We start from the raw sequence: 21,548 nt of genomic DNA on the forward strand, positions 1-21,548 counted from the left end.
CAGTTGTTTAGTACTGACTGAGTGTAGTGTATTCTTAGTGTACAGTACCACCCACCTCTGCATGCATTGGGGTCTGGGCAGAGCCTCTCCTCCTCCAGCTCCCCGGTACACTGTGCCCCCTCTTCCTCCCCTGAGACTGGCTGGCCTGAGTCCAGGTCCAGACATGCTCGGTAGCGCCGCTGGACAGACACCAGGGATGCAGCGCCACCCTGTGGAGAGGAGGAGGACTGCAGGGGGGAGGCGGGCACACACGGAGAGCAGGGGGTCCACTCTGACCACTCACTGAGAATGACTGAAGGAGGGAGGGAGGGTAGGAAAGAGAGGGGTGGGCGGGGGGTTTAGAGGGGTACATAAATAGAGAGGGTGGGAGGGGAAGAGTAAGGTAGAGAGATGTAGGAGAGGGATGAAGCTTAGTGTTGGTCTAAAGTCAATTTATGTCAAACTCAAACTGTTCTAAGATCCATAAAAAGTACTCTCTCTAAACCCAGGAAATTAATGTACTACAGCATGGTTTCCCCAACTGGCGGCTCACGGCCTGAATTTGGCCAGTAAGTGGTTTTAACTTCATTGGGATAGGGGCAGCATTGGGAAGTTTGGATGAAAAGCGCGACCAGAGTAAATTGCCTGTTACTCAGGCCCAGAAGCTAGCATATGCATCTAATCACATAGAAAACACTCTTAAGTTTCCAAAACTGTTAAAATAATGTCTGTGAGTATAACAGAACTCATATGGCAGGCAAAAACCTGAGAAGAATCCAACGAGGAAGTGGGAAATCTGAGGTTTGTAGTTTTTTAAGTGATTGCCTATCCAATATCCTGTGTCTATGAGGTCAGATTGCACTTCCTAAGGCTTCCAGTCAACAGTCTTTAGAAGTTGTTTCAGGCTTGTATTGTGAAAGGGGATCGAATAAGAGCTGTTTCAACAAGTGGTCAGGCTGAAAGCCTTTAGTTTCGCGCGTGGCCGTGTGCGTGATGCTCATTCTCTTTCCTTTCTAATGACAACGGAATTGTCCGGTTGGAATATTATTGATAAAGATTTATGATTAAAAAATCCTAAAGATTGATTATATACATTGTTTGACATGTTTCTACAAACTTTAATGGAACTTTTTTCACTTTTCGTCTAGACTTTGTGCCCGCGATTTGTGCATTTGGATTACTGGACTAAACGCGCAAACAAAATGGAGGTATTTGGACATGAAGATGAACTTTATTAAACAAAACAAACATTTATTGTCTAACATGGAGACCTGGGAGTGCCATCAGATGAAGATCATCAAAGGTAAGTGATTAATTTTAACGCTATTTCTGACTTTTGTGACACCTTTCCTTGGTTGGAAAATGGCTGCATGGTTTTCTGTGGCTAGGAGCTGACCTAACATAATCGCATGGTGTGCTTTCGCCGTGAAGCCTTTTTGAAATCGGACACAGCCGCTTAACAAGATGTTTATCTTTAATCCTCTGTATAACTCTTGTATCTTTCATCAATGTTCATGATGAGTATTTTTGTAATTTGATGTGGCTCTCTGCAATTTCACCGGATGTTTGTTTGAGACAATGCATTTCTGAACATAATGCGCCAATTTCAAATGAGGTATTTGGACATAAAGATGAACTTTATCGAACAAAACACACATTGTTTGTCTAACATGGAGTCCTGGGAGTGCCATCTGGTGAAGATCATCAAAGGTTAGTGATTAATTTGAATGCTATTTCTGACTTTTGTGACACCTCTCCTTCTTTGGAAAATGGCTGTATGGTTTTCTGTGACTAGGTGCTGACCTAACATAATCTCATGGGGTGCTTTCGCCGCAAAGCCTTTTTGAAATCGGACACTGTGGCTGGATTAACCAGAGGTTTATCTTTAAAATGGTGTATAAACTTGTATGTTTGAGGAATTTTAAGTATGAGATTTCTGTTGTTTGAATTTGGCACCCTGCAATTTCACTGGCTGTTGGCGAGGTGGGACGCTCACGTCCCAAACGATCCCAGAGAAGTTAATTGGCCCCCCAAGTTTTCTGAGCTAAAAATGTAAATGATTTAAGTGATTTTAAATTTGAAAATTGTTTCCGAAACATAATAGAGAGACTGTATATAAATATAAGCAAGGTTCAAAACTGTTATGTTTTAGTCAAATGTTTCATCTGTTTGGGCTTCTTGTGGTCAATTTACAGTCTACAAATGATTTGTAATTATGTTCCGGTCCCACGGCCATCCACCCAGGTAAAAAATGACCACGCGGCTAAATCTAGTTGATGATCCCTGGACGACAATATGTCTTACCTTCACACTCTCGCATGTCACACTGCAGCGTCCCATTATGACAGAGGCTGGGAGGGAATCAGACAATACAAAGAGAGTCATAATACATTTACCTCTAAAACCATCTCATTGTACTATGCAGACTATTTCATTATATATAGACTATATCTTATTATTCTGTGTATGGGTCTATCTACGGTGGCCCCAGGGGGAAAATGTAGCTTTAAAAATGCACATCTATTTAATGGTCTATCTTAGTGTTCCTCTCTCTTGGCCTTTGCTTCCTTGTTATTATCTGTGTATATTCTGAAACTATGGGTACCATATTGAACCTTTGTATAGTTTCTCCTTCACTTGTTAAAAGAGTTAAGTCACTTACCAGGTGCTGCAGTCTATAGTGACCATGGTCCCCTGTGGCACAATCACAGAGACAGGTCTCCCTGAGGCCTGATGTTGGAGGTGTACACAGCCACACTGCTCTAGGGCCACACAGGTCCCATTCTGCTGCAGCAAGCCCTGAGGGCAGTAGCAGCCAGGGGTACACTCCTGTATCCCCTCACACAGTGCCTTCTGCCCCTGCAGTGCACACTGCTTCTCACAGGGGGAGCCACACTCAGAGTACTGGAACGGTTTCTCACAAGAGTCTGGAAGAGAGAAGATCTCATGTCACACACACACACACACACACACACACACACACACACACACACACACACACACACACACACAGAGCATGTGCGTCCTCAGAGCATGCGCAGACCAGCTGGTTGGTGTGTTTACGGATATATTCAATCTCTCCCTATCCCAGTCTGTTGTCCACACATGCTTCAAGATGGCCATCATTGTTCCTGTACCCAAAAAGGCAAAGATAACTGAACTAAATGACTACCGCCCCATAGCACTCAATTCTGTCATCATGAAGTGCTTTGAGAGACTAGTCAAGGATCATATCACCTCCACCTTACCTGCCACCCTAGACCCACTGCAGTTTGCATACCGCCCTAACAGGTCCACAGACAATGCAATCACCATTACACTGCATGCTGCACTATCCCATCTGGACAAGAGGAATAGCTATGTAAGAATGCTGTTCATTGACTACAGCTCAGCATTTAACACCATTGTACCCTCCAAGCTCATCATTAAGCTGGAGGCCTGGGTCAACAACCCCGCCGTGTGCAATTGGGTCCTGGACTTTCTGACGGGCCGCCCCCAGATGGTGAAGGGTGGAAACAACATATCCACTTCGCTGATCCTCAACACAGGGGCCCCACAAGGGTGCGTGCTCAACCCCCTCCTGTACTCCCTGTTCACCCATGACTGCGTGGAAGACGAGACAACAGTAGTGGGCTTGATTACCAACAACAATGAGACAGCCTACAGGGAGGAGGTGAGGGCACTCGGAATGTGGTGTCAGGAAAACAACCTCTCACTCAATGTCAACAAAACAAAGGAGATGATTGTGGACTTCAGGAAAACAGCAGAGGGAGCACCCCCCTATCCACATCGAAGGTACAGTAGTGGAGAAGGTGGAAAGTTTTAAGTTCCCCGGCATACACATCACAGACAAACTGAAATGATCCACCCACACAAACAGTGTGGTGGAGAAAGCGCAACAGCGCCTCTTAAACTTATGGAGGCTGAAGATATTTTGGCTTGTCACCTAAAACCCTGACAAACTTTTACAGATGCACAATCGAGAGCATCCTGTCGGGATGTATCACTGCCTGGTACGGCAATTGCACCGCCTTCAACTGCAAAGCTCTCCAGAGGGTGGAGAGCACAACTCATTACCGGAGGCAAACTACCTTCCCTCCAAGACACCTACAGCATCCGATGTCACAGGAAGGCCAAAAAGATCATCAAGGACAACAACCACCCGAGCCACTGCCGGTTCACCCCGCCACCATCCAGAAAGCGAGGTCGAGAGACTGAAAAACAGCTTCTATCTCAAGGCCATCAGACTGCTAAACAGTAATCACTAACTCAGAGAGGCTGCTGCCCACATATAGACTCCACGTTAATAAATTGATCACTAGACACTTTAAACAATGCCACTTTAATAATGTTTACATATCTTACATTACTCATCTCATATGTATGTACTGTACCTCATACCATCTATTGCACCTTGCCTATGCCACTTAGATTTGTGTGTATAAGGTAGTTGTTGGGGAATTGTTTGATTACTTGTTAGATATTACTGCATTGTCGGAACTAGAAGCACAAGAATTTCACTAAACTCGCATTAACATCTGCTAACCATGTGTATGTGACCAATAACATTTGATTTGACAGAGAAACCCCACTGAAAGCATTATTATGTGGCCTCACCATGACAGTGGTCTAGTGTGCAGGTTCTGCTCTGGGTGTCCAGACTGGAACAGTGCTGTCCCTTGGTGGCTGGTGAGAGCGGTGCGCGGTGACGCTGCTGCCTCTGGGACACACAGTAGCAGGCGGACCACTCGGTCCACTCTGACATGGGACATTCTGGACAAACACACAGGGAAGAAGTCAAAGATGGAGAAAAGTATAGCCTTACTGGAAACTGTATTGTTTAGCCAAGAGAGGCTAAACAATTGGCTCTTTGGGTTTGTGTCCTAATTGTTTACTATGTGGCAGAGCCTGGATAGCAGTCTTTCCTGGTCAGATTAAGTAAATCAAGTTTTTGGTTTAATTATAATAATAATAATAACTACCAACAGACTTCAGATATTGTCTGAAAAGACAGAACAGAGTATACAGCAGTATCCAGTCCATTCTACTACGTTATTATAGAATGTGCTTGGTGTCTAAGAGTATACATGAATACAGCCGGAGATATTATTGAGGTCATGCTACCTGGACAGGGTCTCTTGTAGCACAGCTGAGTCTCCTCTCTGTTCCTCTCCGCCTCTACCTCAGGGGGGCAGGCGCCCTCCCCCTCTCCTTCACACACACACACCCTGCGTCGCCACACCACCCCCGCGCCACAGCTGCGGGAGCAGCGGGACCATGGTGACCAAGGGCAAAGGTCATCTGGAAACAGGAGACGTGTGGTTCATAACAACAGTCGAAAACAAGAAGAGGGATAGAGGGATGAGAGAGGAACAGGTGTGTCCCTGTAGACCTGTAAGATTACAGTTTCTACACGTGTCGAGTGCAAACCACTCCCATTGGTTCAGAGCCGAACCAGATGGAATAGGTCAGTTTTTGAGTGTTATTTATTATGAATGAATCTGAATGGTGTCATCAACATGGCCCAATTCTGTCAGATCTCCATTAAAGGCCTACAGAAAAGTGTTAGGGTTGGGTTTGTAATTGATCGACAGTAGTCTGTGTTACCGAGGCAGGGAGGTGTGTGACAGCCTTGGGCGTCTCTCTCCGGTCCGCTGCAGTCTGTCCCGTTGTTACGGGGAGGAGGGTTGATACAGGCCCGGCTCCGAATTTGAGTGCCCCGCCCACACGTCACAGGACAGTCCGACCACACCGACCAGGGCGTCCAACCACCATCCACTGTCAACCAGAAGAGGAGTGATTGGCAGGCTACACAGCCAATCTCAATACTTGGAACGCAATTCATTGTTTTTATCTTATGTGAGAGGCATTCTCTCTGCAGTGATATGGTTGTATGTGTATTTTTGATTGATCAAATTAGATTTCGCAATCCATCAAAGAAGAACAAATTGACGCAAATTCATGTCACCAACTTCAATCAAACATATTGAACACACCTCGACAGTCAATATCTTGGCAATAGTCTCCCTCTGGGGTGCATGTGCTGAGAGAGAAAAAACAGGGAAAATGTTCAAATTCAAAGTCAGTACAAAACTCTACTGTACCACTAATGCCTCTATAACACTATATCACTGAGCTATTTCATCATCTATATTTTAGTTCAACGACCTCACCATTGTTTACATTCTCCCTGCAACCACGTGTCTCCCACGGTCAGCTCCTGGTTGTCATGGACACAGAGGGGTGGGCAGGGCCCGGGGTCACATGACTTGTGCTGCACCTCCTCAAACTGGCAAACCGCTCCTTCACGCTCTGGTATTAGAGATCTCATAGGACACACACACACACACAATATCAATATCTGACATTCTGTGTATGTGTGTGTGTATGTGTGTGTTTGTGTGTGTCTCTTTTCTTCTTTTCTCACCTGAAGCGGGTTCTCTGGCCCCGCCCACAGGAAGTGCTGCAGGGCGCCCAATTAGACCAGGAGCTCCATGTGCAGCTGGCCTCTCGGCAGCTCTGATTGGTGCAGGAAAGCAGTCCGTCTGCGCAGCTGCAATTGTTGCAGTCCACCTGGTGCCAGCTGCCTGCAGCCCAGCTCTGACCCAAAGAGTCCACACAGTCACACTGCCATACCTGCACACACACCCCGTCCTGCTGCAGCTGACCTGGAACAACACACATATTTATAGTGTTATTAGTAGATTTATACATGCAATGGAAGACATCTGATCTGTGTACAGTACTTAAAATAGCTCAGTATAATAGTTCATGTCAATTCATGACAGAAAGAATAGTTGACTGTGAAAATGTGACCAGTCACTCACCTTTTGGGCAGCGGCACCCAGGCTGGCACTCTGTGTTGCCCTGGCACTGGATGCCCTGCTGGAGGTCTGAGCAGCGCTGAGGACACTCGTTGGCACAGGGCACAACCTCCTGACCCACTGGGCAACCCTTCTCATCTGGGACACATGTATGATAGTACAGCATGGTTAAGTAGGGTTAAAAACACTTCTCCATACATCTTTTCTATCCAAGGGACATATGTTTTTAGTCAGTGACTGAGGTGAGAGAGAGATACAAAGAGAGAGAGAGAGCAGAGAGAGAGAGCAGAGAGAGCAGAGAGAGAGAGATGGAGAGAGAGCAGAGAGAGATAGAGAGAGCAGATAGAGTGTCTAGAGAGATGGAGAGAGAGCAGAGAGAGAGATAGAGAGAGCAGATAGAGCAGAGGGAGAGAGATGGAGAGAGAGAGCAGAGAGAGAGAGATGGAGAGAGAGCAGAGAGAGCAGAGAGAGAGAGATGGAGAGAGAGCAGAGAGAGAGATAGAGAGAGCAGATAGAGTGTCTAGAGAGATGAGAGAGAGCAGAGAGAGAGATAGAGAGAGCAGATAGAGCAGAGGGAGAGAGATGGAGAGAGTAGAGCAGAGACAGAGAGAGAGAGAGATAGAGAGATAGAGTGAGCCGATTGAGCAGAGAGAGAGAGAGAGATGGAGAGAGAGCAGATAGAGCAGAGAGAGAGAGAGAGAGGGAGAGGGAGAGAGAGCAGAGAAAGAAAGAGAAAGAGAGAGCAGATAGAGCAGAGAGATAGAGATAGAGATATCGGTCTTACCACAGGGTTTGGTGTTGCAGGGTTTCACCTGGTTCTTCTCTCCCTCACACTTGCGCCCGCCATTTTTGGGCGGGGGGCTGAAGCAAGAGCGGGTTCGGATGGAGCGCCCGCCCCCACAGCGCTTGTCACAGAGAGACCAGGGGCTCCAGCGAGACCAGCCTCCGTCCACTGACACACAAAGAGAGGGTCCTTTAACTATGCCTCCACACTGGGGAACAAAATCAGCCCTACACCCCGTGCTTATCTATCAAATGTTTTCAGATATATCAGTGGCTATTAAGAAGTGATTCATTTCCACACATTCAGATTAAATTAGTTTAGAATGGCATTTAGTGGACAGTACAAAATCCCAAATGCAAACAGCATCCAGAGTAGCTGTGTCTATTACAGTGTCAGTGCACCAACCTCGACAGGCCTTTATGTTACAGAAGCGATTCTCCAGGTTACCCCCCAGTATGTCTTCACACCAGGAACCGTTGACCCCGGGGGTCAGGAAGGTGCGTAACCTCTGCTGCTGACCCACGCCGCAGGAGCGCGAGCACGCCGCCCACTCGCCCCACTCCATCCACGTGCAGTTCCTCTGGGCGCAGTCGTCCCCTACACACACCCCACCGCCGTCTGGTAACAGATAGACATACATGATAGTGAGGACTGTGGTATTTCAAAATAAGGGACAGTACTGACATGAAGGAGATGAAGAAGGAGCACTGAGGCCTGCAGCATGGTTTACATTAAACATCTATGCCACAGGAGGTTGGTGGCACCTTAATTGGGGAGAACGGGCTCATGGTAAAGACTGGAGTGCTATCAGTGAAATGGTATTAAATACATGACATTCCATTCGCTCCCTTCCAGCCATTATTATGAGCTGTCCTCCCCGTCAGCAGCCTCCACTGACCCATGCTTAAAATGTTTGTATTTTTTCACTTCCCTACTGTACTGAAAAAGGACACATTCAACCCGACAGAAAATACACATGGGACTACTGCATTAGAGCTAAGGGAACAGTAGCTGGACATTAGGATATGGGGTTGGGGAAGAAAGGGGACATTACTAGGACACTGGGACAGGTTGCAGGCCTTCTCCTGACGGGTGTCCCCTGAGCAGGGGGGTCTGACACACCGCCTCTGACGGGACTTGAGGGCCGGTGTCAGGGAATCGCTACACGACCGAGAGCAGGAGGTCCACGACGACCACTGAGAGAACCCTGCATCCTCATCTACAGGGAGGGAGGGAGATCAACTGAGCCTCAGCAAGTCTTTATTGTACAATTAACATGTTCATAGAACACAATAGTTCATACTGTAGATAGAACATGTACAGTGAGGAAGTAAGAAGTGAGAGAGAGTGGGGAGCCTCAAAAGTGAGAAAGAGGTCTCTAGGGTAAGGACGCCCTGTGGTGTGTGGAGTGTTACCTGGTAGAGAGGGCTCTTCTGTGGGGCCGATGATCACTGTAAAGGATTACACAAGGATTACAAAACATAATAGGTAACGTCATATTTTAGTATATTGCGTACCTGATGCTATTACATTCCTGGAGAGTACAGTTCAGTACCTGGGCAGTCCATAGCCTGGCAGTAGGTGCTCTCTTGCTGGGGCCCCAGGCAGTCTCGTCCCCCGTAGGCCGGTGCCGGGTGGCTGCAGGCTCGGTTGCGGGTTTTCAGGCCCAGGCCCCCACAGGACAGGGAGCAGGGGCTCCAAGGGCCCCAGGGGGACAGACCCCCGTCTACGGGACACGGTTCCAAGGAACAGTTCCACAAACCATGTTGGCACCCGCTACAGGCAGACAGGAGGGTCAGAAAATAACTTACGCTGTGAATAGTTCAACTATATATATATATATATACCCCTTGACCTTTTCCACATTTTGTTGTGTTAGTCTGAATTTAAACTGGATTAAATTGAGATTGTGTGTCACTGGCCAACACATAATGTCCCCATAATGTCAAAGTAGAACTATGTTTTTAGAATCTTTTACAAATGAATAAAAAAATGAAAAAATGAAATGTCAATAAGTATTCAACCCTTTCATGGCAAGCCTAAATAAGTTCAAGAGTAAAAATGTGATCAACAAGTTACACAATAACTTGCATGGACTCACTCTGTGTGCAATAATAGTGTTTAACATGATTTTTGAATGACTACCTCATCTCTGTACCCCACACATACCATTATCTGTAAGGTCCCTCAGTTGAGCAGTGAATTTCAAACTCAGATTCAACCACAAAGATGACATTGAATGTTCCTGAGTGGTCTAGTTACAGTTTTGACTTTAAAAAATCTATGGCAAGACTAGAAAATGGTTACCTAGCAAGGATAAACAACCAACTTGAAAGAGCTTGAAGAATTTGAAAAAGAAGTGCAAATATTGTACAATCCAGGTGTGGAAAGCTCTTAGAGCCTTACCCAGAAATACTCACAGCTGTAATCGCTGCCAAAAGTTGATTCTAACATGTATTGACTCAGGGGTGTGAATACTTATGTAAATTAGATATTTATGTATTTCATTTTCAATAAATTTGCAAATATTCTAAAAACATGTTTTAACTTTGTCATTATGGAGTATTGTGTGTAGATGGGTGAGAAAAACATACATTGAATCAATTTTGAATTCAGGCTGTACCACAACAAAATGTTGAATAAGACAAGGGGTGTGAATACTTTCCGAAGGCACTGTATATTGTATATACATACAGTATATACAGAAAGGATAACCGCTCACAGACGGGTGCTTGATTAGTGAGCAGATGTGACAACATTTCCACCGCGTCCTGGTCTTAGTCAAGTAAGGAGAAATAAGAGTACAGATTGTGTACCACAGGAGGTTGATACCACAGTTTATAACAGATTTACATTCTATGTTACACAGTATACCTCTCAATCCCATTAGAGGTTGATACCACAGTTTATAACAGATTTACATTCTATGTTACACAGTATACCTCTCAATCCCATTAGAGGTTGATACCACAGTTTATAACAGATTTACATTCTATGTTACACAGTATACCTCTCAATCCCATTGGAGGTTGATATCACTGATGACAACAGATTTACATTCTATTCTACACAGTATACCTCTCAATCCCATTAGAGGTTGATATCACTGATGACAACAGATTTACATTCTATGCTACACAGTATACCTCTCAATCCCATTGGAGGTTGATATCACTGATGACAACAGATTTACATTCTATGCTACACAGTATACCTCTCAATCCCATTAGAGGTTGATATCACTGATGACAACAGATTTACATTCTATGCTACACAGTATACCTCTCAATCCCATTGGAGGTTGATATCACTGATGACAACAGATTTACATTCTATGCTACACAGTATACCTCTCAATCCCATTGGAGGTTGATATCACTGATGACAACAGATTTACATTCTATGCTACACAGTATACCTCTCAATCCCATTAGAGGTTGATATCACTGATGACAACAGATTTACATTTTATGTTACACAATATACCTCTCAATCCCATTGGAGGTTGATATCACTGATGACAACAGATTTACATTCTATGCTACACAGTATACCTCTCAATCCCATTGGAGGTTGATATCACTGATGACAACAGATTTACATTCTATGCTACACAGTATACCTCTCAGCCCCATTGTGTGCCACAATGATTCAAGCTATATTGTAAAATACACATTTATAGCACCTCATGTGGGAGTAAGAGTGCACTCTAAATTCAATAAACAGCTTTTAGAGAACATATGTGCTTATTTGTGTGATGTGGTGTATCTCTCACCCACCAGACACTGCAGTCTTGTATGAACGTTTCCCCAGACTGGAACTCATCCCCCTGGGTTAGGTTATGGTTTGCCAACAATGGGGTCACAGACACATTCTGTAGTGAGGTCAAGAGCTCCTTGTCCACCAGGCAGGGGCACTCCTAAACATGAAACACAGTGCTTGGTTTACTAGCTCCCTTATTCAATACACATTAAGTAACTGTTTATTCATGTGGAATACATAAGAAGTAACTGTTTATTCATGTGGAATACATAAGAAGTAACTGTTTATTCATGTGGAATACATAAGAAGTAACTGTTTATTCATGTGGAATAAATATGAATTAACTGTTAATTCATGTGGAATACATATGAAGTAACTGTTTATTCATGTGGAATACATAAGAAGTAACTGTTTATTCATGTGGAATTACATATGAATGAACTGCTTATTCGTGTGGAATACATATGAAGTAACTGTTTATTAATGTGGAATACACTTGTTATAACCTTTTACTTATCTAAAATACACTAACGTAAAGTTTTCATTCATTCGGAATACGCTTGAAATAACTGTTTATTCATCTGAAATTCTGAAGAAGTAACCTTTCATTAATCTGAAATACACATTAATTAACCACTGTAACTGACCTGTACACAGGCTCTGTTGTGCTGGAAGGTCTGCAGGGGGCAGTGGCACCCCTCCTCGCAGCCCTCAGAGTAGCAGCCCTCTCGCCCGCTGACCTGGGCACAACTGAAGGGGCATCCCTCACCCCTCTCACACTCCCTATACAGACGACCCGGAGGGCAACCCACCTCTGATACCAAGGCAGGGGTTTGGGTGAGATGGGCAGACAGGAGAGCAATTATCAAATTGTGTGCATAGAGTGTGAGTTTCACTGTCAAATACTTGCATATAGTATAAAAAGGATATTTCTAAAATACAGAATGAATCATTACTACTGATACTACAACAACTACTTCTGTCAAGTAGCTCTACTTCCACCTTGGCTATAGTTACTACTATTAGTAATATCACTACTACTTCCACCTTGGCTATAGTTACTACTATTAGTAATATCACTACTACTTCCACCTTGGCTATAGTTACTACTATTAGTAATACCACTACTATTTCCACCTTGGCTATAGTTACTACTATTAGTGATATCACTACTACTTCCACCTTGGCTATAGTTACTACTATTAGTAATATCACTACTACTTCCACCTTGGCTATAGTTACTACTATTAGTGATATCACTACTACTTCCACCTTGGCTATAGTTACTACTATTAGTAATATCACTACTACTTCCACCTTGGCTATAGTTACTACTATTAGTAATATCACTACTACTTCCACCTTGGCTATAGTTACTACTATTAGTAATATCACTACTACTTCCACCTTGGCTATAGTTACTACTATTAGTAATATCACTACTACTTCCACCTTGGCTATAGTTACTACTATTAGTGATATCACTACTACTTCCACCTTGGCTATAGTTACTACTATTAGTAATATCACTACTACTTCCACCTTGGCTATAGTTACTACTATTAGTGATATCACTACTACTTCCACCTTGGCTATAGTTACTACTATTAGTAATATCACTACTATTTCCACCTTGGCTATAGTTACTACTATTAGTAATATCACTACTACTTCCACCTTGGCTATAGTTACTACTATTAGTAATACCACTACTACTTCCACCTTGGCTATAGTTACTACTATTAGTAATATCACTACTATTTCCACCTTGGCTATAGTTACTACTATTAGTAATATCACTACTACTTCCACCTTGGCTATAGTTACTACTATTAGTAATATCCCTACTATTTCCACCTTGGCTATAGTTACTACTATTAGTAATATCACTACTACTTCCACCTTGGCTATAGTTACTACTATTAGTAATATCACTACTACTTCCACCTTGGCTATAGTTACTACTATTAGTAATATCACTACTATTTCCACCTTGGCTATAGTTACTACTATTAGTAATATCACTACTACTTCCACCTTGGCTATAGTTACTACTATTAGTAATATCCCTACTATTTCCACCTTGGCTATAGTTACTACTATTAGTAATATCACTACTACTTCCACCTTGGCTATAGTTACTACTATTAGTAATATCACTACTATTTCAACCTTGGCTATAGTTACTACTATTAGTAATATCACTACTACTTCCACCTTGGCTATAGTTACTACTATTAGTAATATCACTACTACTTCCACCGTGGCTATAGTTACTACTATTAGTAATATCACTACTACTTCCACCTTGGCTATAGTTACTACTATTAGTAATACCACTACTATTTCCACCTTGGCTATAGTTACTACTATTAGTAATATCACTACTACTTCCACCTTGGCTATAGTTACTACTATTAGTAATACCACTACTATTTCCACCTTGGCTATAGTTACTACTATTAGTAATACCACTACTACTTCCACCGTGGCTATAGTTACTACTATTAGTAATACCACTACTACTTCCACCTTGGCTATAGTTACTACTATTAGTAATACCACTACTACTTCCACCTTGGCTATAGTTACTACTATTAGTAATATCACTACTACTTCCACCGTGGCTATAGTTACTACTATTAGTAATACCACTACTATTTCCACCTTGGCTATAGTTACTACTATTAGTAATACCACTACTATTTCCACCACTACTACTGTAAATGTGGAGAGAATTGTTCTATTGGTCCGGCAGTAAATCTTTTCCCATTCAACAGACTGACTCTTACTCAGTCCGAGCTGGAACGAGAGGCTGCATTCTCAGAGGACTATCACTCATACTAACGACACAGCGAACCAAAAATAACCTCAATGAGGAGACGGAAGGGGAAGCCAGAGTGAAAAAAGAAGACTAATCCACCGCCGCTGAGTTCTTTAACTTCAACGCTGCATTTCCTGGTGTGACTACTAACCTTCATTCTGGCACCTCGCGCTGGTCATATAGTGATTGAGTGCATCTAGAATGGCATCCTATTCCGTATATAGAGCACTATTTTTGACCAGTCCTATGGGCCCAGGGATCAGGGGGCCATTTCAGGCACAGCCATTGACTTCCATTGGCTCTGGGTAGTGGATGAATGAACGCAAGCAGGAAGTATAACGCAAACAAAATGTAGGTCCCAAAACACCTTGACACCATGCAAGGCCCTGCAGCCCTACAGTGGGTAGTCATCAGGGGTGTGTCTAAATGGCACAGTGCTATCTGATTGGCTGCGCCCCTGCGCGCCTTATTGTATAAAACACCTAGCTATCTACTACAGGTACATGGACTCTGAAGGGATACGGATTCTTATACTGTGTGCCAGTGGTAGCTGCAGCAAGGGAATTTGAACTGTACTTTATCTCACGGTCTGCTATTTTTCGGGAATCGAACCCACACCCCTGGCGTTACTAGCACCACACGACCACGCTCTTACCAACTGTACAACACAGGAACACATGTAACATCTACATGTACTCACCGAGACAGACCTGGGTGTTACACGTCTTGCTCTGCCTCCTCATGCCAGAGCAGGGCGGGAAGCTGCAGAGACGGGTACGAGACTGTTCCCCTCCTCCACAGCTCACTGAGCACACAGACCAGGAGGACCAGGGGGACCAGGTCGGCCAGAGGCCAGAGTCTGGATGGGGGCACAACAGAGATGGGACATCAGGTACCATGGTGTTTTGGAGGCAGTAAAGTAGTATCAAGTACATTACTGTATGTCCAGAAATATGTCTTGGGGGGTTGTATGTAATGCAATCTGTTCAAAGGATATGCATACATCATCAGTATTCAACATTGTGTGGGAGAAGTCTACGATGATATGTCATGTTATGTTTCCACCAAGTCTGCCCCAGTGTGTACCTGTACAGGTGTGGTTGTTGCACTCTCTCTGCTGTTCAGACATGCCTGCACAGCCCCTCCCACCGCTCTGAGGGGCGGGGTTATCACACTGACGCATGCGGAGCTTGACTCCACCCCCGCAGGGGCCGAGCACTCTGACCAGCCTCCCCATTGGCTCCAGCTACCATCGACATGGCAACCAGGGACTGATTGGCAGTGGAGAACACCCGCCTCACAGGTGCTGTGGTATAGGGAAGAGAAATAAGACTGCATTACAAAAACAGTATTGCTAATATGTGCTATGCTACCGGTGGGGAAACATGATGTTGTGTACTGTACCAGTTTTTACAATCAGCGATGATGGTCTCTCCTGGATTTGCGAACTGCCAATCTGATCTACCAGGCCATGCCCACGAGGTGTTACTAGAGTCTAGCCCACCTGGATGGAGAGCGAAAGAGAGAGAGAGAGAGAGAGAGAGAGAGAGAGAGAGAGAGAGAGAGAGAGAGAGAGAGACAGAGAGAGAGACAGAGAGAGAGAGATAAATATATATATATATATATATATATATATATATATATTTTTTTTTTTGCTGACCTTGCTGCAGCTTAGCATAGCGTTAGGAGTTGAGACAAACAACAGCAGCAGTAGGACAGTAATTGCCAATTAAGTTGTGTTAAAAGCATGTTGTCTAGGTAAGTGTTCTCCACTGGTCTCACCAGTAGTGCTGTTGTGGTATTTACAGCGACATTCCTCCTTTTCCACACACTGGCCATCCTGTAGTACGAGATCACCCGGGCAACCACAGGTCATACTGCACTCCGCCGTGTCCAGACACTCTGTGTCGCCATGGAGATCAGAGCAGGAGCGTGGACAGGGCTTCCCACATGGCCAGTCCACCTGCACGCCACCACATTCTGAGAGAGAGGAGCATCATGGGAAAAATACGAGGTCACATACAAACTCAACAACTGGTAGTAAACAGAGAAAGTTAACCATATTACTTACTACTGCAAGATATGCGGGAAATTCAATCCAATCATAATATCCCCAAGTCATTTTGATTCATGTGTCATGACAAGTACTTGAAATTACATTTTTGTAACATGTCCGCACTTTGGCACAGGCAAAATGTCACCCATGATGTCATCAGCTAACCTGAGCAGATGGTGACGTTGTCTTGGCAGCCGCGGCTCTGCCGGCTCTCCCCGTGGCAGGGCAGACCCCCGAACCTGGCAGGAGGACTGTTACACTCCCTGGTCCTCACAGACACCCCCTCACAGCCATCACACTCTGACCAGCCCGACCACAGGCTCCACGAACCATGGACTGATGGAGAGAGAGAGGGAGAGGGGGAGAGAGTGAAAGAGAGACAAGGAGAGGGTGGGAGAGAGAGGGGGAGAGATGAAAAGAGAGACAAGGAGAGAGTGGGAGAGATGGAAAGAGAGGGGGTGGAAATAAAAGACAAAAGAGGGGGAGAGGCCCGAATCGACAAGTGGGGTGAGAGAGGGAGAGGAACAGAAAGGAAAGGTGAGACAGGAGGAGGTAAAGAAGGCAGAATCCATGTAATTACACTAACCTCATACTATAATGTTGTCTACCTGTAAGTCACAAACCCTTTAAAGTGATTACTATGTTGTTACCTGGGCAGAAAGTGACCACAGGGCAGGGTTGTCTCTGGATCTGTGCCCCCACCCCACCATGTACTTCCTGTTCCCCCTGGCAGGGGGCTCCTCCCGCCTTGGGCTCTGGACAGCCACAGCTGCGATATCTGGACACCCACTCTGCCCCACATGTCTTAGAGCAGGAGATCCAGCCAGACCACTCACACCACCCACCTGACACTGTCCACCAGGGGAGAGGGGGGAAGAATCAGGATGGATCAGACATGCATGTGAGTCCATATGCTTTTGTTGATACACTGTATTGAATGTGATTGGAAAATGGGTATTCAGACTGCACATATTACTTACCTGGACATGGGTCACTGGTGCAGTTGAGCCTCCCTCCTTCGCAGGTACTGAAACACAAATGATATCAATAACAACATGCACAAACTGAAGCCAGCAGGCACGCACCCACACCACCACTACTTTAAGCCCAGCTCAATCTATGTCGCACCATTGAAGGTTTAATATGCACATGTCAAAAGACAACGTGACTAAGCTTCTCCACCTCTCTTCTCTCTCCCCTCCTCCCCATCTTTTCCCCTCCTCTCTTCTCTCTCCCCTCCTCCCCATCTTTCCCCCTCCTCTCTTCTCTCTCCCCTCCTCCCCATCTTTCCCCCTCCTCTCTTCTCTCTCCCCTCCTCCCCATCTTTCCCCCTCCTCTCTTCTTTCTCCCCTCCTCCCCATCTTTCCCCCTCCTCTCTTCTCTCTCCCCTCCTCCCCATCTTTCCCCCTCCTCTCTTCTCTCTCCACTCCTCCCCATCTTTCCCCCTCCTCTCTTCTATCTCCCCTCCTCCCCATCTTTCCCCCTCCTCTCTTCTCTCTCCCCTCCTCCCCATCTTTCCCCCTCCTCTCTTCTATCTCCCCTCCTCCCCATCTTTCCCCCTCCTCTCTTCTCTCTCCCCTCCTCCCCATCTTTCCCCCTCCTCTCTTCTCTCTCCCCTCCTCCCCATCTTTCCCCCTCCTCTCCCCTCTCTCTCTCACCAGTTGTTGCAGCCGTCGGGGGCAGTGGTGCTTTCTCCAGGGTACAACCTCAAGCCGGTGTTGAGGTCCAGACAGGGGCACTCCTCTCTCTCCACACAGGACCTCCCGTCGGAAGACAGCACCTTGCCCTCCGTGCAGTAACACCCCGCCTCACAGAGCCAGTCACAGTGCTGCACAGTGTGGCAGGGGGTATAGAGGGATATGGGGGGGGGGGGGTATGCTGCCATCATTAGCATCACCACCCCCATCACCATCTTCCTCTTGCAAAGTTGACAAAGGAGTCAGCCAAGTACCTACATGTCTTATTGACAGAGCCAGAAGCTGTGTGTTTAGATAATGTATATAGAAACAATTTGTGACACTCACAGACAGGTCATCACAGGAGCGAGGACACGAGGGGCCACAGCTACTGAACACTGTGCCAGGGACTTGAGAGCAAGGCGCAACTGAAAACAGACACAGTGTCAGTCATATAAACATACACACACACATACACACACACACACATACAGAAACAGTCTCTTTCTCTTTTTCTCCTCATTCCAGTCCACTAGATGGCGGTACTGTACATTAGCTGGATTGCCAACCACCACAGAACAACCAAAGACGAATCCAGAAACGAAACTGTCCTGAATGAGGAAATCCAGAACAACAGCAGCAGTTCTCCCTGGATCCCTCATTTGGTGTGGAAAAGAAACTTTCAGTGCTGTTGAATAATATACGTGTTATAAATAGAAAGTCTGAAGAGGATAACAGAAGAGTGTATGGTAGGGGAGACTTTCTAAGTAACGCTGTTGACTTCACTCTTCATTCTAAGAAAGTGAAAGTAAACATATCTGGTCAAAGGCTATTCCAGAGGAGTGTGAGAGTAAATGGCTGCTAAATCGTCTCTCCCAGAGGAGGATCTCTGCTGTCCTGTGTGCTGTGACATCTACACGGATCCTGTTATCCTGTCATGTAGCCACAGCTACTGTCATGAATGCCTACAGGAATATTGGAGACAAAGAGAAGTGAATGAATGTCCCGTATGCAGGAAAAGATTCAGCTCAGGAGCAGCTCACTGTAACCTGGCTCTGAGAAACCTGTGTGAAGCCTTCTTACAGGAGAGACGTCAGAAAGAGGAGGGTGGAGCTTCAGCGGGGTCTGAGGTGGTCTGCAGTCTGCACGGTGAGAAACTCAAGCTCTTCTGTCTCGAGGATAAACAGCCTGCATGTGTGGTGTGTCAGACTTCTAGAAAACACGCAAACCATAAGTTCTGTCCTGTGGATGAGGCTGCACAGGACTACAGGAAGGAACTCAAGTCTGTGTTGAAGGTCTTACAGGAGAAGCTGAAGGTCTTTGACGCAGTGAAACTAACTTGCGATAAAACAGAACAGCATATCAGAAGCCAGGCCCAGCACACAGAAAAACAGATTATGGAGGCATTTAAAGCACTTCACTTGTTCTTAAGAGATGAACGGGTAGTCAGGATTGCTGCACTGAAGGAGGAAGAGGAGAGGAAGGGTCGGCTGATGAAGAGGAAAATTGAAGAGATGAGCAGAGAGATATCATCCCTTTCAGACACAATCAGAGACGTAGAGGTGGAGCTGAGAGGGGAAGACATTGTGTTTATACGGAGTTACCAGGCTATAAAGCAAAGAGCTCTGGAGTGCACACCAACGGACCCAGAGAGGGTTTCAGGAGCTCTGATAGACGTGGCCAAACACCTGGGCAACCTGCAGTTCAGAGTCTGGGAGAAGATGCAGGAGATTGTTCAGTTCACTCCTGTTATTCTCGACCCCAACACTGTTCACCCCCATCTCATCCTGTCTAACAACCTGATTAGTTTGAGACATAGTACGGAGACACCGCAGCTTCCTGACAACCCAGAGAGATTTGATAAGTACCGATCGGTTCTGGGTTCTGACGGCTTTAACTCAGGGACACACAGCTGGGACGTTGAGGTTGGGGACAGTATCTTATGGTCTGTTGGTGTGGTCACAGAGTGGAAGGGGGCCACTGCCTCAACGAGAGGACACTGGCGTTTAGATAATAACAAAGGAGTATTTAAAGCTCGCTCCTCATCGGATCAAAGCGTCCCTCTCTCAAATAGACTGAGACCACAGAGGATCAGAGTGCAGCTGGACTGGGAAAGAGGAAAGCTGTCATTCTCTGACCCTGTTACTAACACCCACCTACACACGTTTACACACACGTTCACCAAGAGACTCTTTCCCTGCTTTTGTAGTAAGCATCTGAGGATTTTACCAGAGAAAGTTTCTGTTGTAGTGGAACAGCATAGTTAGAGCTGATACCACCTCTATCTGTAACAGTGGAACAGTAAAATGATTCCACAATATAGAGTGCCTTTTGGGTAATGTAATTTTGTAAAAAAATTATGTATTTATTTCATCTAATTATAAAATTCTGTCATAAAGATCACGTTTAATAAAAACATCTGTTTTGACTAATTTTACAATTTTGGGGGGAAATTAGCACGCACACACACACACACACACACACACAAACACATTCTGATTGCGTACCTGGACAGTGGTCAGTGTTGCAGGAGATTACTTCTGTGCCAAGCCCCTCACAGTAGTCCCCCTCTCCCTCTGGACTGGGGCTATCACAATCCCGGCGTCTGCTCTGAACACCCCCACCACATGACTTGGTGCAGTCTGTCCAGTTGCTCCACTCCCCCCAGCCACCATTACCTGTAAAGACCATGACACAACACAGGCTAAACCAAAGTTGAGAAAAAGGGGTGAATACTGTACAGGACTAATGCTCAATCAAATTATTATTCTACTGCAAAAATGGTTGTGTGCTGAATCCTCATAGATAGTAATCCATAAAAAAATGTCAAATCCAGCACCTCAAATGATACATTATGTGTCATTAATTCAGGGTAACACTTTATTTGGATAGTCTATCTGTAGATAGTCCATCTGTAAAGACTATCAGTAACCTTTCAACTTACTATCTACTAACCCCAGCTCTAACCCCTTAACCCTTATCCTAACCCTAAACTTAACCCTAACCCTTATCCTAACCCTAAACTTAACCCTAACCCTTATCCTAACCCTAAACTTAACCCTAACCCTTATCCTAACCCTAAACATAACCCTAACCCTTATCCTAACCCTAAACTTAACCCTTATCCTTTAACCCTTATCCTAACCCTAAACTTAACCTTTAACCCTTATCCTAACCCTAAACTTAACCCTAACCCTTATTCTAAAACTAACCCTAACTGTAACCTTAGCAAGCAGTTGCTTATCAACAGATGGTTTGTTGATTGTATGACCATCTGTAAAGCATTTACAGATGAAAAATCCGGACTATCCAAATAAAGATATACAAAGATCCCTCCATCAGGGCATTACTCACGATCACAGGGAGCAGTCATACACAGCTGGTCTTGGTGGTCGGGTCCGATACAGGGCAGACCACTCCCAGACTGCTGGGGACTAGAACAGAACCTATAGCGGGACTGGAGACCTGGTCCACACCTCACTGAACACTGACCCCAGGGGGTCCAGGAAGACCACTGACCGTCCACTGTGAGAGGGGGTGGTTATTGTTAGGTTTTGGTTCAAGCTATGGACCGCAACAGTAACCAAATATAAAGCAAATTGCGAGAAATAACTATTCTGTATCAAAACCAATTTCCCCCTTG

General features: G+C 45.2%; 2 protein-coding genes across 2 annotated transcripts in view; one reads left to right on the top strand and one right to left on the bottom strand.

The window, feature by feature from the left end:
• Nucleotides 1-21,548, bottom strand: part of sspo (SCO-spondin) — an 89,720-nt gene that overhangs the window by 14,965 nt on the left and 53,207 nt on the right. Inside the window, 29 exon segments of the mRNA XM_065019063.1 lie at nt 56-292; nt 2,284-2,330; nt 2,642-2,906; nt 4,597-4,752; nt 5,104-5,280; nt 5,587-5,757; nt 5,976-6,022; nt 6,153-6,305; nt 6,407-6,647; nt 6,807-6,941; nt 7,588-7,755; nt 7,993-8,205; nt 8,642-8,806; nt 9,003-9,038; nt 9,143-9,363; nt 11,367-11,506; nt 11,997-12,163; nt 14,874-15,032; nt 15,260-15,385; nt 15,388-15,479; nt 15,578-15,677; nt 15,956-16,153; nt 16,395-16,565; nt 16,880-17,080; nt 17,210-17,256; nt 17,888-18,057; nt 18,254-18,333; nt 20,413-20,583; nt 21,260-21,430. Coding sequence (XP_064875135.1) covers nt 56-292; nt 2,284-2,330; nt 2,642-2,906; nt 4,597-4,752; nt 5,104-5,280; nt 5,587-5,757; nt 5,976-6,022; nt 6,153-6,305; nt 6,407-6,647; nt 6,807-6,941; nt 7,588-7,755; nt 7,993-8,205; nt 8,642-8,806; nt 9,003-9,038; nt 9,143-9,363; nt 11,367-11,506; nt 11,997-12,163; nt 14,874-15,032; nt 15,260-15,385; nt 15,388-15,479; nt 15,578-15,677; nt 15,956-16,153; nt 16,395-16,565; nt 16,880-17,080; nt 17,210-17,256; nt 17,888-18,057; nt 18,254-18,333; nt 20,413-20,583; nt 21,260-21,430 — 4,425 coding nt within the window.
• On the top strand, nt 18,481-20,333 carry LOC115130246 (E3 ubiquitin-protein ligase TRIM35-like). The gene has a single exon (XM_029661172.2). The coding sequence runs from the start codon at nt 18,760-18,762 to the stop codon at nt 20,170-20,172; it is 1,413 nt and encodes a 470-aa protein (XP_029517032.2). The 5' UTR covers nt 18,481-18,759; the 3' UTR covers nt 20,173-20,333.

This window comes from Oncorhynchus nerka, linkage group LG6, assembly GCF_034236695.1.
Source record: "Oncorhynchus nerka isolate Pitt River linkage group LG6, Oner_Uvic_2.0, whole genome shotgun sequence".
Lineage (NCBI taxonomy): Eukaryota > Metazoa > Chordata > Actinopteri > Salmoniformes > Salmonidae > Oncorhynchus > Oncorhynchus nerka.